Source organism: Chenopodium album, chromosome 12 (assembly GCF_948465745.1).
Source record: "Chenopodium album chromosome 12, dcCheAlbu1.1, whole genome shotgun sequence".
Lineage (NCBI taxonomy): Eukaryota > Viridiplantae > Streptophyta > Magnoliopsida > Caryophyllales > Amaranthaceae > Chenopodium > Chenopodium album.
In genome coordinates this window covers 12,522,703-12,539,649 of record NC_137845.1, presented here as the reverse complement: position 1 = coordinate 12,539,649, position 16,947 = coordinate 12,522,703, and the positions used below count along the sequence as shown (strand labels likewise).

At 34.8% G+C, this 16,947-nt stretch overlaps 1 protein-coding gene across 1 annotated transcript; it reads left to right on the top strand.

Annotated features, from left to right (window-relative positions):
- Positions 1 to 11,406: 11,406 nt before the first annotated feature.
- Positions 11,407 to 14,789, top strand: LOC145572023 (1-aminocyclopropane-1-carboxylate oxidase homolog 1-like). Its single transcript, XM_081631040.1, has 3 exons — positions 11,407 to 12,002; positions 13,666 to 13,990; positions 14,113 to 14,789. The coding sequence occupies exons 1-3, from the start codon at positions 11,458 to 11,460 to the stop codon at positions 14,383 to 14,385; spliced, it is 1,143 nt and encodes a 380-aa protein (XP_081487166.1). The 5' UTR covers positions 11,407 to 11,457; the 3' UTR covers positions 14,386 to 14,789.
- Positions 14,790 to 16,947: the final 2,158 nt, after the last annotated feature.

The following is a 16,947-nucleotide window of genomic DNA, read 5'->3' as shown; positions in this document are numbered from 1 at the left end:
TTAAATTACAAACACTTCATATATAATACTTTTTAAGATAATATCGTTATTACAATATTGCTTTGAAAATTGTCCACAATCCAAATTGGAACAAATAAAAACTATCACTTATTATTATTGACAAAAGGTAGTAACCGAGTAATACTTTGTTATACTTTCTCGTATATGCTTAAAAAATAACAAACAATATATGTGTTTTGTATATAGATGGTTCACTTGATTTGTTAAATATCTACTAATCTACTTGTATATTCAATCACTAAAAGTAATGATAAAAATAACTACACAATTTTTATTCAAAAAATAATTTCTTTTTCACTTTCTTGTTAGATATTTTTGCTTATTTTAGGTTTTTCTTTAGCATATATGAATAGAACATTATCCTTATTCATATATATGGTGTCAGAAACCAATCATCGTAGATGGTTTTCATGTTACTGCATCCCTTCAGATTTCCCATACTTCTCATACTATACTTTATTTCATCGTTATGCAGATTGTTTTCAACCAGTTTGTAGAATATTTCAAGTTGTCACCCAGTTCGTTTTTGGTCCCATACACCATCGTCAAATTATTACTACTTCATTACAATACTTGTGCTCCTTTCCCAACTTGCATGCCAATCAACAATTCCGATCATCGGGACCCACGTCCGAAGTCCCGGCCCACCTCATCACATTCACATTCCAACGTGGCAACGACTACCAGTATTAGTAAGTATTTAAACGTCTCAATTCATGATAATATTATCACGTGGTGTTACTGTAACAACTACTAGTATTAGTAATTAAGTATTTAAATACCTCAACTCATGATAATATTATCATGTGATGTTACTGTAACGAGCTTAAAAAACTTTGTATGTATGTGCAAGCTAAGCAATGCTACTAGAAATGGATAAGCATGGATATCTTATCTATCTTTATTTTCTCTAATGTTGTTGTAATAAGAGTTTTGATTAATATATGTTGACTTTATCTAGCAACTAATTACTTATAAATTAAGAACAACATGTAACTTTATGTGTATAGCGGCGCAGACTTTGGTGCATTGCACATGGTATTAGAGTATTAAAGCTACATGTATTATCAAATTAATTAAACAATAATAAAAATAATTTACAGTCAAATCTCTCTGTAAAGAGCATCTAATGCTAACAACATAATTTTGGCAGTTGAGCTGGTAATCTTATTATTGAGTTCAATAAACACAACAATATTATTTACTTACATAAACTTTGGTACGTACCCTATATACATAAATTAAAATACAAGATTTATTATCGTTTATATGCAAGTTGTAATGTATGTAACAGCATTGCAATTGAGGAAAAAGAATTAGAAACTTCTGGAGGTTGGAGTAGTTTATGGTGATAAAGTTACTATTTTAAGTGCCACATTTCATAAGTTTTTGACTTATGATATTTAACATTACATTGTCAATTATAACATCTTGACTAACATCATGGTCCTTCACAGAGGTATACATTAATATCTACTCTCTTAGACTTGTCAATTTTGTGTATTATATTGGGGGCATAATTTAAGGGTATGTGTGTTACAATCACCTTATTTACTTATTTGAATTTAGGAAAATTTGTCTGAAAGGGACATATATGTTCACTATTTTGTTTGAAAGGACCTTATATGTTTAAAGTAGTCTAAAAGGACCTTATATGTTTATTTTGTTGTTTGGAGGGACCTTAAAGTCGGAATCCGACAATAATTGACTTTTTTCTCCAACGTTGACCTCTGACGTGACCTTAAAAAATGACCTCCTTTTCTTTTTTTTCCATGATTTCCCTCCTATTCCTCATTCTCTTTCTTCTAATTCCCAAATGACACAAATCAAAATAAGGGAATTTGAGGGAAATCATGAAAAAGAAGAAAAGGGGTCATTTTTTAAGGTCACACGAGAGGTCAACGTCGAAAAAAAAAGTTAATTATTGCCGGATTCCGACCTCAAGGTCCCCCAAACAACAAAATAAACTTATAAGGTTCTTTTAGACCACTTTAAACATATAAGGTCATTCCAAACAAAATAGTGAACATATATGTCCCTTCCAGACAAATTTTCCTTGAATTTATCTCTTACCTATATTTATAGAATTTATCAGACCTTTTTTTTGTTAGTTTTAAAAGAATTTGGGTATCCTTATTAATCATCATCGTAACTTATCTAAACTTATTTTTCCTTAACGTATTTGAACTTATCAAAGTTTAAGGGCCTATTCTATTCATCTTATTTTCACTTATTTCAGGTCTAATAAGTTCAGATAAGTTCAATTTAGAAAAAATAAATTCAAATTAGTTCAATTCAGGAAAAGTAAGTTCTGATAAGGGTTAGCCAAGTTCAAATTACAAGTAAAATAAGTTATAATAAATTCAGATAAATTCAGTTAAGTGAAAATAATAGAACACTCCTTATTCGCCTAGCTGTAAGTGAAAAAATAAGGTGAACATAATAAGGCCACACCTTTGAAGAATTGATTTTATGAAGAAGTACATTGAGCTTTGAGCAAGTGAGTAAATGGAGGGATCATTCATTATAAGAAAATATTAGAAAATTACATTAGGTGGCCCTCATAAGGTAGAACTAATGTAGGGTTAATCATCTAACTAATGGTGAAGTACTGAAGTGGTATACAAGATTTGTAGTGATTATTGTGAGTTATGACTCTAATGAAAAAACTTGAAAGCTCGTATCTAAGATATGTGACAAATATTTCTTGTAGGTTCATTTTTTTAAAGCTTGTTTCTCCATATTTCTATTGGGCCGAATGCTACATTTCTATTTTGGGCCATATGTTGGGCTTTTTAATTTTGGTCTGTGTATCAGTCTCACGTTTTAAGTCAGCACAATGACTATGACTATCTGCTGCGGTAAGATCGATCTCATTGAAAATTTATACTACCCTCGTTTTTTAAAGTTCGACCCACTATTATTCATGTGGCATATTTTATAATTTATATTGTTTCTGGAAACAGAATACTCCTCGGGGTATTAGGGTAATAATATCAAGATGCCTTAGAGACTAAGTCCAATTAACGTCCAAATGTCCTTCAGCTCCGCCTAGCAAGGGTATATCTGAGGGCTCTGCCTTGACGTCCGAGAGCTAGGCCTGCAAAAGAAGGAAGGTTAGTTGCCCCAGGGGATGTTACCCGGGAAAGCCCCTCCGATGCTTAAGTCAGCGAATGTACTTTCTAGAGAGAGAAAGTAGAGAGAGAAGGAGAGAGAATTAGGAAAAAGTTCCCCTCATTAATGATTGGAGAGTTATTTATAGTTGTACTTTCAGGTGGTAGTCTTGTACTTGAGTAGACAGATTAGGGATAAACCCATACTTATGATGATTAATAATGGGCTAGACCATGGAGGGGTATTTTCGTCATTTCGGGTACATTGGGCTTAGGAAATGGACTGGGCCCAAACATTTAGCCCCACGCGTGATGTGTGAACAAGATCACACGAAGTTCGGATATCACGCGGTATAAGCGTAATAGAACTGAGAGGTTGTCCTTGTGAGCCGAAATGGCTTTTAGGCGTACTTGAGGGCTGAAACGAGCTCCAAGCGTACCCGAGAGCTAAAAGGAGCCCCAAACGACTTGCAAGGGTGAAAACCAGTCCCAGACAATGCATTAGAGGCATTTTAATTGCAAGAGCTAACTTGTTGTAAAATAGTCTGAGAGGTAGGATTGATGATAGATGAACACTTGTTGATGAATGAGAGCATATCCAATTTTGATGATCCACTGAGAGTTACATCTAGTGCATAGCCGAAAGGGTAGCTGGTATTGCAAGAGGGCCAGTTTTCAGAGCTATGCTTCGTCCTTCTTTCGATTCTTTATGAGTTGTTATTTTTGTTCTTGAAAATTTCGATCGAAATTCCTTGTGACACGAAAATCTTGATATGCATAATTGAGGGAAAGAACTTCTCTCCTTTTTTAATGATATGCTGACTGGCCGAGGGCCTGGGGTACTGGCTGAGAGCCTGGGGTACAGGCCGAGGGAGTGTGATACTAGGCCGAGGGCCTGGGAAGTTGAGGGCGTGCTGTGATGGCTGAACGTTTGGGGGCGAGGCCGAGAGCATGTGGGATCTATTTGCTGTATGCGGGGTTGAGAGACCGGTTGATGAGGCCGAGCCCCTCGGATACTCTGATGAGGGATTGTATTGTGCAACAAGGCTGAGCGCTAGGCTTGTAGTATGGCCGAGGGAGAGGAAAGAGTGCCAAGAGGGTAGGGTAGCTCCTGCCCGAGGGCCCAATTGAGATGTAGGAGTGTTAAGTCGAGGGATTGAGAGTGTGGGCTGCCAAGGGTTTGTTTCAATCCCAGCCTTTGGTCTAGGGTGTTAATCCTGGATATTTGATGTATAGGCATTAGCAAGCCTAGTCCTTGGACATAGAGCATTACTCGTAATTAATTTAATTAATGATTTCTTTTTTTTTATTTTTTTTATGCTAGGCTGAGAGGGAGGCAGCTCTGCCGAGGGGGTAGCAGTCAGTCTAGCCAAGAGATAAACCTCGAGCTTTCGACCTTCTTGAGCTTGAAAACCCAATATACCAAGCTGAGAGGTAGCATGAGGCTAAGTCAAGATATATCTAGAGAGAAAACCCAAATTAAAAAGATTTATTACCCCAGGCGGAGATACCTTGAGAAAAAACCCAATAAGCTTTATTCCTCGGGCAAAGATACCTTGAGAAAAAATCCAATAAGCTTTATTCCCCGGCCGGAGGTAAGTTTGAGAAATAAACCAAGTAATTTATACCCCAAGGCGAGATACATTTGAGCATAAATCAAGTGCTTTATAGCCCCAAGCGGAGGTACTCTTCAAAATAATCCCAAGAATTTTATACCTCAAGCGGAGGGAGACGGTACTGAGAGAGTGATTGAATAGGCTGAGCGGAGGAAGACCAAGCTGAGAGAGTGATTGAATAGGCCAAGTGGAGGGAGGCTGAGCTGAAAGAGTGACTCAATATGCCGAGCGGAGGGAGGCCAAGCTGAGAGAGTGATTAAATAGGTCAAGCAGAGGGAGGCTGAGCTAAGAGAGTGACTCAATAGGCCGAGCGGAGGGAGGCCAACCTGATAGAGTAACTCAATAGGCCGGGCGGAGGGAGGCCAAGCTGAGAGCGTCATTTAAAGGCCAACTCTAGGCTGAGAGATGCCGAGGTATTGGCTTGTCATGTTGAGGGCCAAGCCCATTGTAGGCCGAGGGCCTTGCTTAAAGTACCAAGAGCGTGCTCAACCTGGGCTAATTAGCTAAGAGCTCGGCATGCATTGTCTTGTTAAAAATGACCCAAGGTTGAGGGGTGACATAGATAAGCTGGGAGCTGAGCCTAGGACATCGATACTAAGAGCCTGGGGTATGCCTAGCTTTTGAGTTTATAACAAACCCATGAGATTTTTCTTATGCTGAATGTTTTGTCGGCTTGGCTTGATGATTATTTCTAACTTTTGAATTTTGTTGATGTTGTAGAAGCTAGTCCCCGGGGTGCGCTTAACTTGCATTGAAGAGATCTTTCGGTCGAAGTAAGCCTCTTAATGAAAATAGATGAGAGGTATTCTATTCCAATCATAGGGATAGGCTAGGGGCTAAACGAGCTCTGTGTTATTGATGTATGAGAGGTAGGTCATCCCAACTTTTGGGACAGGCTGAGGAGAAGTACGTTATCTCAAATCTTGAGATAGGTTGAGGGCTAAACGAGCCCCTTATTATATATGTATGAGATGTAGGTTATCCCAACTTTTGGGATAGGCTAAGGGCTGAACGAGACCCTTGTCATATATGTATGAGTCCTAGGCTATCCTAACCTTTAGCATAGGCCGAGGGCTAAACGAGCCCCAAGTTATAAATGTATGAGAGTTACGCTATCCCAACTTTGGGGATAGGCCGAGGGCTAAACGAGTCTTTTGTTATTTTAGCGATTTGCTAGGGCATTATCTCAAATATTGACTATAGGCTAGCATCTTGCCCCAAACATTGGAACAAACTTATTATTGGTAACGTTAGTTAGCAACCCGGGGTGTCCTATATGCAAGGAGGCCTCGTGCTTTTTTAGAATAGAGCTGAGTAAGTTCCCGAGCGCTTAGAGCTGTTGGTGGCTGATTTTGCTTCTTACAATGATGCTCTATTAAAAGAAAAGATCTCCTAGTATCGGCTACCATTGCCCCTAGGGCATCATTGTAAGATGAGAGTTGATCACACACAAAAGCTTCTTAAGCTGACATTCCAAGCCTGTCGGTTTTCGGCTCAACCGTATAAATGTTCATGATTGAAAGGGAAGGAGAGCTGAGAGCCTTGTCATGTGAAAATTGTGAGCGAAATACCCTTGAGTGAGTGACCTCCTTGATCTTGTAAAGTTCATCTTCAAGAGGGGTGCTTGCACCTTAACATTACCCTTAGCTAGGCATGCTAAGGGATTGATAGAAGCATATCCCTTGGCTAGGCATGGCGAGGGGTTGATAGATGCATAGCCCTCGGCTAGGCATGATGAGGAGTTGATAGAAGCATAGCTCTCGGCTAGGCATGATGAGGATATGATAGAAGCTTGCTGAGTAGATGATAGAAGCATAGCCCTCGGCTAGGCATGCTGAGGCGGTTGATAAAAGCATAGCCTTCGGCTAGGCATGCCGAGAAGATGATAAAAGCATAGCCCTCGGCTAGGCACGTCGAGGCGGTTGATAGAAGCATAGACCCCGGCTAGGCAGGCTGAGAGGTTCATAGATGCATAGCTCCCGATTAGGCATGCCGAGGAAATGATAACAGCATTGCCCTCGACTAGGCATGTCGAGGGGTTGATAGAAGCATGGCCCCCGGCTCGGCATGTCGAGGGGTTGATAGAAGCATGGCCCCCGGCTAGGCATGCCAAGGGGTTGATAGAAGCATGGCCCCCGGCTAGGCATGTTGAGGGGTTGATAGATGCATAGCCCCCAACTAGGCATGCCAAGGGGTTGATAGATACATAGCCCCCGGCTAGGCATGCCGAGGGGTTGATAAAAGCAGGGCCCTTGGTTAGGCATATTGAGGGGTTGATAGAAGCAAGTTGGGGAGGGGTTGATAGATGCATAGCCCCCGGCTAGGCATGCCGAGGGGTTGATAGAAGCATGGCTCCCAGCTAGGCATGCCGATGGGTTGATAGATGCAAGCCGAGGAGGGGTTGATAGATGCATAGCCCCAGGCTAGACATGCATAGCCCCCGGCTAGGCATGCCGAGGGGTTGATAGAAGCACGACCCCCGGCTAAGCATGGCGAGGGGTTGATAGAAGCATAGCCCTCGGCTAGGCATGTCGAGGGATTGATAGTAGCATATCCCTTGGTTAGGCATGCCAAGAGGTTGATAGAAGCATAGCCCCCGGCTACGCATGTCATGCACCTTTCTTGTGACGCATAGCTGAGAGATGGCTTGATTTAGCAAGTTAGACCAAGTGCCGAGAGCTTGGGGTACAATTTCCTCGACTTCATGCTTATGCCGAGTTGAGAGAATCGAAGCTTTTCTAGTAGCATCTTGATACGTTCGGGGACGCCTAGTGTTCACCATGGCTTTTTGTTAGTTATCCCCACAGATGGCGCCACCTGTTTCTGGAAACAGAATACTCCTCGGGGTATTAGGGTAATAATATCAAGATGCCTTAGAGACTAAGTCCAATTAACGTCCAAATGTCCTTCAGCTCCGCCTAGCAAGGGTATATCTGAGGGCTCTGCCTTGACGTCCGAGAGCTCGACCTGCAAAAGAAGGAAGGTTAGTTGCCCCAGGGGATGTTACCCGGGAAAGCCCCTCCGATGCTTAAGTCAGCGAATGTACTTTCTAGAGAGAGAAAGTAGAGAGAGAATTAGGAAAAAGTTCCCCTCATTAATGATTGGAGAGTTATTTATAGTTGTACTTTCAGGTGGTAGTCTTGTACTTGAGTAGACAGATTAGGGATAAACCCATACTTATGATGATTAATAATGGGCTAGACCATGGAGGGGTATTTTCGTCATTTCGGGTACATTGGGCTTAGGAAATGGACTGGGCCAAACATATATAATAGAAATAAATTAGCATGTTGGATTTTATTAGATTCTCTTTATTATAAATTTTCCAAATATGGTCTTATTATTATTTTCACTTATATATTGTCAAAGAAGTTCATTGGAGACCGTAAATGCAAAGTGAGTCAAATTTTGCATAAACAAATGGAGTATTTGGTTAGATATCTAAAGTGATTCACACTAATTAGTAATTACCTATGCCTTCTGTGGCTCATTCGCACCAAAAAATAATAATACTCCGATCCGTAAACAATAAATAACCATTTGAAACCTCTGTTTAAAATTAATAGTGTACTCCCTCGATCCTTATTTACATAATACCTAGCATACTTTGACTTTTTTCATTATTCCACATATCAATTTCTTTTTGTTGAGTATTAGGTTAATAGACATGTTGTTTGTGTTAGACTTGATCAACATAAGCCCGGCCTGATTTTGGTTAGTTGTTGAATCCTTTATTTGGCTATTTGAGAGAGAAAGTGTTTATATTTCAAGCTTCAACCTAATCGAACTCGATTGATATCCAGGGGCGGAATAAGGGGGGTTGGGGTAGGTCATGGTCACCCCCTTGATTCAGTATAACAATTAATTATTCATTTGTTTTAAGTTTTTGCTTCACAGCTCAACTGATTTCGTAAATGAGAACTTTAAGAAATCTGCGCGTCTAGAGGTCATTGTTGTTACTACATTATTTTTATTCCTCTATTCTTTTGACACGAGCACACACCACCTAATTATTTTCTAGGGAGAGAAACACTAGTATGCATGATGGGGTTTTTTAGGTAGGGGGTGGGTTTGTTTGATTGTAAAATTACATTTTTGCCATTATTTTTTAAGTAATCTTAGCGTTTAGATCGTGTCATACGTATCCAATGAGTTTGATTTATTCTCGTATATAATAGGGTTCCCACATAAAGATCTCTACCCGTTAGTAACACCATTATTGATGAATTTTTCCCACCTTAATTCAAGCCGTTTGTATTCACCTATTTTCTTGTTGTGTATGTAAATGCTTGTTCGAAATCTTACAAAACTACAGCTACTCACAATTATTGCCGATATATAAACATTGTATAATGAAAAACGTAGCACATTTATAAGGGATTCCCTCCCATTGTGAATCACAAAGGAAAAAAAAATGAAATCATGTAGAAGTACATTATTTTAAGCTAAATAATACACATAAATTTTAATCTTAAAAATATTTACAAAAATTATTATATAGTGCTTTCTTCGAAATATAAGATTTGAATTATTACGTAAATGTGCCTTGAATTATATGACCTTAGTTTTTCATGTGCAAATTCAACTTATGCATTTGTGTTTGTGAATTAAACAGTATTGATGCACAAGAAGTGTGACATCTGAGTGGAATCAATAAGAAGTGTGACATCTGAGTGGAAGCAATAAGAAATAGTGTAACATCTGAGTGGAATCAATAATTATATATATTGCGATCAAATTAAGTGAGAATGGTGTGATGATTAAAAAAATGTTAGTTTGTTGGTTAGATAATGTTGAGTCATTTATCACATGATTTTCTTTACGAATTATCACATGGTAGAGCGAGCAATGACCTCAAGTTTCTTGTGTTTACCTACCAATTAATTTGATAACTAGTGTGTGACTCGGGCGATATCTCGAATTGCTAGTTTGTTTTTCTTTGATTTAATAATTTATAATTAGTTCTTCACGCATATATTCTACCAAGATAGCTATAGCTATGAGTTTTAATTCAATTTTCATAGGCAAAGGTTTTTTATTAACTGATTTTCATTATATTTTATCATGTAATATAGAAATTTTAATCTATCATTTTATTTGATTACTTCTAATTAATTTGAATTATCACATAGACTAGCATGTCGATTACTACGATTAGTGCACGATCTTTGCCTTATTTCTATCAAGATAAGGACTACAAGCTAAGTTTTAATTAAGTTTGTTCCTGAGATATAAAGCTCTTGGTGATGTAGAGAAATCACTTAATGGTTGAACAAATATTTGTTAAATTAATAAAACCTCAATTTGTTTAATTAAAATCTCATATTTTACCTTTTTATTTAATTATTTACATTTTAGATTACAAATTACAAAAATATTTGGTTCCAAATATTGTGTCTTTGTTAGTGTGAAAAACATAATTAATAGATGGCATTCAATTATTGGTTTATAATCTTAAGTTAATGAGAATATGACTATATGAGATATATTGGTATATAAATTGCGCTCAATTCTAATATATACTTCTTTACTACCTTAATCTCTTATGATTTCAAATAAAGGGTATTCTTTGTGAATGGTGAGATATAAAAAATTCCTTCATTGAAAAAAAATAAGAACCGGGGTAGTAATTTAGACATCCTTAACAATTGTGCAATTGATACATACATAACTTATTTTAAGATGGAGGTAGCACTAGATAAATAAATTTTAAACATATAATTCTTTTTGTGGGAAAATGAATGAAGCAAAAGTGGTGTGATATATACGCTAAAGCATTATAGTACTCCATCCATTTATAAATACTTGCTCCATTTCTACTTTAAAATATAGTCGTGTGAGTACTTGTTGGAATCGTCTCAATAAATAGATTATTAATTTTCAATTGTTAGAATTTATACTTATTAACAATTAAAAATATAATTGATCGAAAATTTACATCTGCATACGTGCTCAAGAGAAATGAGTCTTGAGTTTTTTTTTTAGTAATTGACACAACTTGACTATTTATACTTATTAGTAATTTATAACTATAGATTTTGAGTAATGTATGATAATCAATTATTATTGTAAAATATTTAAATAAATATTAATCTCAAGTTAAACAATATCAACTTTTTTTTTTTTTTTTTGATAATTTTTATTCATGTTTAATTATATATAATAGTAGTTAAAATCATACATGAGAATGTGTGCCAAGTTTGAATGTGTCAATTGTTATAGAATGGAGGTACTATTACTTTATTTGTCCAATATTCTCTCACATGATACAACAATAATGCCTTATGCTTTTTATGCACTAACTATATGTTGATTCTTTCCAATTAATGAGATTTATATGGGCTAGTCAAATATCTCACATGATAGAGCAATAATGCCTCATGTCTCTTATGCATTGGCAATCTGTTGATTATTTCTAATTAATGAGATTCACATGGGCTAATAAGCTATCTCATATGATAGAGAAATGACCTCATGCCTCATATGCACTAGCAATATGCTGATTATTTCCAATTATTGAGATTTACATGGATAAGCAAGCTAATTAGGTCATGATTTTCTCATGAATCTGATCTACCAATATTATATATATAGCTAGTGCGTAAGTCTTCTTATAACTTTCATCAATCCTAAAATACTCTAAATCAAAGAAAAAAAAATCATTTTCAAGCTATTTCATCCTTGGTTCAAAAATATTTATAGATCCAATGGACACCCAAAATGCAACTAATGAAACACAAAGTAGCTATGATCGAATCAGTGAACTTAAGGCGTTCGATGAAGGAAAACTTGGGGTAAAAGGGCTTGTAGATGCAGGAATCAAAAAAATTCCTAACATGTTCATTAGGCCACTTGAGGATCGTCTAAAAGATTTTGGCACATCTTCCGAAAATATAAGTGTGCCAATAATAGACTTTGCTTATCTCAGTGATGAAAATAATGATCGAACTGCAGAAATTGCCAAGGAAATAATTGTGGCATCTAAAGAATGGGGATTTTTTCAAGTGATTAATCATGGTGTTCCTGAAGAATTATTAGAGAAGATGATCGATCGATGTCGAATGTTTCATGAGCAAGATGCTGAAATGAAGAAAAAGTTTTACACTCGTGATTTTCAATCAAAGGTTGTGTACTTTTTTAGCAACCACGACTTGTATAAGTCAAAGGCTGCATGTTGGAGGGACACTTTTTATGTTAATGCCCGACATACAGGCGGTGAAGTCGATCCTAAAGAGTTGCCTCCTATATGCAAGTAAGTTTGTATTTGTCTCACATAATGTTGACTTTAATTTATTTAACTTCCAAATCAGTTAATTGATGTTAATTATACATGAAATATATATACTCCTTCTATACTTAAATAAAAGTCACATTTTAATAAAAGTCTCATTTTACTAATAATTTTTTTTCCAAACAAAAATCTCATTTTACCGTTATTTTTATTTACTTTTGAGCAACCAAATTCACTACCTAGTTTTTTTAATTTACATTTAATTAACAAAACCTTAGCTTTCTAGGTTTATTTAATTTATTTATTAATTTTTTTTACACAAATCGTTAAACAACCGACATCAACAATTTTTTTCATTCTCCTTCTTAAAACTTTTGCAAAAGGAAAATGAGGCTTTAAATTGGTGGCAAAGGGAATATAATTATTTTCCCTAAAACCTAAGCCTACATACATCAAATAGTCTATTACATAAATTAAAACTCACAATCAGAGTTTGGTTTTTAAACAACTTATCAGTATATGTAGAGGTGACAATGGACCTTAGACTCGGTTTGTATCAATTAAGTGGTCGGATTTATATCATTTTATAAGATTTAAATCTTCTAATTTTGGACTCAACAGATTCGAATCCATATTTGAGATCCAACTTTTGTTTATATTTAACCTGTGGATCACTAGATCCTATCTTATATTATACTATTATATGTAAAGTGTATTTATTATTTAATTTGAACCTTTTATAATAATAAAAATTCTCTAAGTGTTTCTCTTGTGTAGTGTAAATATTCATTTAATTTGTAACTTTAAAATATATTTTCTTCGTTTATTTTTAATTGATAAATTTTGACTTTGTCTTTAGCACTATCCAAATAAGTTACTTTGATTTGTTTTATGGTTTATTCTTAATATAAGAAAAGGCAAAGTAATATGAGGTTTTGCTTTGTCTCAAAATCTATTTCCAAATAATTTTTTTTTTACAAAATTCGCTCATTGACGATTGAATATTTTAACCTATGAAATTATGTGTTAGCAAGTGTTGACTTAAATGAAACAGTGAAAGTGTTTTTTTTTTTTTTTTGAATTAATTTTGTTATTTAGGAAAACGAATGGTATAATCCTGTAAGTTAGATAAATGACCTTAAAATGATTTTCCATTTGGTTTTTTTTTTATTATTTTTTTTTATTATTATTTTTTATTAATAAGAAATATGAAAAATAATAATGTTTTAAAAACCAAAAAATATATAGTTACATGACGTGGATCCAATCAACATGTACATTTTTTCATTTTAAAGAAACTATTATTTTTAGATATTTCTTTTTCGGATACATAAATTCGTATTCGGATCTAATTACCTACGTCTAGAGACTAGAGTGTTGATCAAACATGGACTTAGAAGAATTTGGTCCATCCAAATCCGACCCGTTTCCAACCCTGAGTACGGAGCAAACAACAAATTATCAAACCAATCTATATGTTGGTTACCCAATTAATAATTTTTCAGTATGCGGTAATTTATATCAAATAAAATCACCCTTTAAGTTTCTTATTGATAAATTAAGGTATTTAGTGCAAATTTAATTGACTCATAAAAGGGTATACATAAATTATGTACTCTACAATTCAATTAGTTGGTTTTAAAATTATATATATGTATATTTGAAACTTAAATTCATTTTGCAGGGATGTAATATTGGAATATATTAACCCTATGCATAAGCTTGGTGATCGCATACTCATGTTAATATCAATAGGGCTTGGACTTGAACCCGAATGCCTTGGAAATATGGCAAAAGGTACAAAAAGTTGGTCAATAGCTAACAACTATTACCTAGCATGTCCTGAACCAGAATTAACCATGGGAACTGATGCTCATGTTGATACTTCATTTATTACAATACTTCTACAAGACAGTATTGGTGGACTTCAGGTTCTTCATGAGAATAAATGGGTTGATATTGAGCCTGTTACTGGTGGTTTGATAATTAACTTCGGAAACATACTTCAGGTTTTCTTCGTTTCCTTATACATTTAAGTTATTAAACTTTCTAGTTCTTAGATTAATGTGTAAATTTCAAGCTTTACATTGCAGTGATACACTATATCTAATTCTTATCTTATATCTTACAGATGATAACCAACGATATGATAAAAGGTGCATGTCATAGAGTGATTGCGAAAAGTGCTGGACCAAGGCTTTCTGTTGCATTCTTTTTTAGTGGTGTTTTCTCATCTGAGAAGATACATGGTCCAATGAAGGAGTTAACATCAAAAGATAATCCACCTATTTATAGGAAATTCTCAACCGAGGAAATCATCAAAAGCTTTTTCTCTAAATCACTTGAAGAGGTTGGAGACAATCTTGATTATTTCAAACTTAAGTACCATGGTGATGGAAACTAATCATCAAAGGAAAGATTGTGACAAAATTGTGTTCAATGCTACACCAGAAACAAACTTATCTTATCTTTGTAGCAACTAGCAATATATGTTTTCTTTATAATTGCATAAAACTCTTTTGTTACTTTGTTTTTTTTTTTTTTTAGTGTTTTTTTTTTTTTAAACATATGTATGCTTAATATATAAATCAAATTGAGGTATTATTAGAAAATATGAATTAAGCTAGCTGAACTACCTTTAGAAGCCTTATCACCTTTACAAAGAGTACAATATTAAGCAAAGTACATACAATTTTCTTACATGAAGTTGCCAGTTTGAAAATAAATCTAAGTATTTTCCTTCTAACATTATCAAAAATATAACCTTTTTATTCCTTTTTCAATTAAGGAGAGAGAATGAATGGAAGATAGAGAACGTAGTTTTTGACATAAACTTTAATGAGCTAAAAAGAACACCAAGAATATTTACACCATTAAGTAAATGAGGTAAGAAAATAAGTGACCATGGTCTAATAACACAAACCAAGTCGCTTTTAATATGCATGTGACTCATTATCCTTAACAATGGGTTTTACAAGGTACCTTTGATACCTTCTCAATCTATTAACATAACATAAATCCCGAAATGAGAAATGTGCAAATGTATTTTACTCAACTTTGAAATGAGTAACATTGTTTTGGTCTTTTGCATCAATTGGCTAAAATGAGCAATAGTGTTTCCTCATTTGAAGATAAGAGTAATCATAAGTCAAATTATATGATTATGATGACTATAACATCTTATTATGTTCATCCAAATGAGTACAATTCTAAAACATATCAGATACAGAGAATATTTGAACAAGTACCTCCGGAATCCGGATCATCCAAAAGTGGAATTGGACCAAAACTACGATTCAAAAGATCAACTACAGTCCCATTGAATAGGTCTCCAAAGCAAACATTTTCGCAGAAAAATTTCTTTTCGGTTGCTGCAAGAATAGTACAAAGGATCAAAACCAGATTACAACCTCTGCTGTGATATTGTCAATTGCAGTCATTTCGAAATTCACAAGATATTAAGAAATTCAATATTAGCATCCAACACGCAAATTAAATGGCACATAACCAATGTAAAACAAAGACCACAGATATAACAGGAACAGTCCTAAGCAATTTCAGCTCACATTTAATTAAGCCTAGGTTTCAAGAAATAATTAGACAAATTACACAAAACATAAGATTACAAATTTTGAAACATGAAATTCCAAAAAAAAAAAAAAAAAGACTATATTATTCAGTCGATTAAAACAATTTCAAAAACAAAACACAGGTTTTTTTTTTTTTTTTTTTTCGGGAACAAATTAAAATTTATCTAAAAACACATTAATTTAGCCTATTCTTATGAGCAAATTCAATTGATTTATGAAACATTAATTAGCAAAATTAACACAATAAATTTCATCAAACAAAACAAAAAATTATCAAACAAACCCTTAAAAAAAAAAAGAAACAGATTAGTTTGTCATGTTTATCTTTTCATATTGTTATTCTTATAGAAATCTTAGGAAGTATTTTCCTATTATGATGCTTACTGTAACAACCTATATACTATATACTTGCCAGTTGCCAGCAATGAAAATTATCAACTTTTCTCAATCTTCTTTCACTAAAATCCGTTTTATCCTTATTATCAATAGTATTTCACATACGCAAGTTTATGAGAATCATTTAAATTTGATTGTTTGAGTGTTGTAAGGAAGTAATAAACATAAAACATGGAGAAGAGTTATGCAATGCAGATCTTCCTTTTGAATTGACAATGAAATTAGTGGAACACATTGAGTCTGATGAAGATTTTGAAACTTTTGGTTTAGTTTGTACCACTTGGCGAAACGCAATGAAACTTACCTCTAGACATGCTGCATCACATCAAACTCCGTGGTTCATGTTTCCGCCTGAGCCCTTGTTCAAATACTCCTCCAAGGCTCGCTTTTACCGCCTCTATAACCACTCCATTAGGCGCGTGCATTTGCCCATCTCTCGACGATGACACTCACAATGAGGACTACATCGATCCAATGTTGGCAAATTTGGGTTGAGGTTCCTTCTGGCTTTCCATATTCTAGGCTATAGAAATCGCGTCTTTAGTTCTTTATTAGTGTATAATAGTTTTGAATGTTAGATGATTCAAGATTTCGATAATGTATCGCACGATCCATGTTTTTGATTGAGAAATAAAACTGTCTATTACATAAGACTATTCAGGATTTCAGATCCTTAAATGGCACAGCAAGACACTGCACTTAGGCGGGTAGCAAAATCACTACTAATTACGAAGTATTCACCATAGTAACTATGATCAACTTGAAATCGTCTTTCATGTGAAATCATCTCGATCTTATTGCAAGTATGGAGCATTTAGAAACGGAGGGATTAATCAGCAATCCACCTATTGTAAAACCAACACTAGAATAAATTCGTATTCTGTAATTTTTTTGTCAATTGGGTTCATGGTGCACATCATGACCTCAAGTGCAAGAAAATAATTTTCAATACAATACAAGTTAGCATTGAATAAAAAGGC

Coding starts and splice junctions, on each gene's coding strand:
- LOC145572023 (XM_081631040.1), top strand. CDS start 11,458: ATGGACACCCAAAATGCAACTAATGAAACACAAAGTAGCTATGATCGA. Junction 12,003..13,665: donor GAGTTGCCTCCTATATGCAA/GTAAGTTTGTAT, acceptor TTCATTTTGCAG/GGATGTAATATTGGAATATA. Junction 13,991..14,112: donor ACTTCGGAAACATACTTCAG/GTTTTCTTCGTT, acceptor TATATCTTACAG/ATGATAACCAACGATATGAT.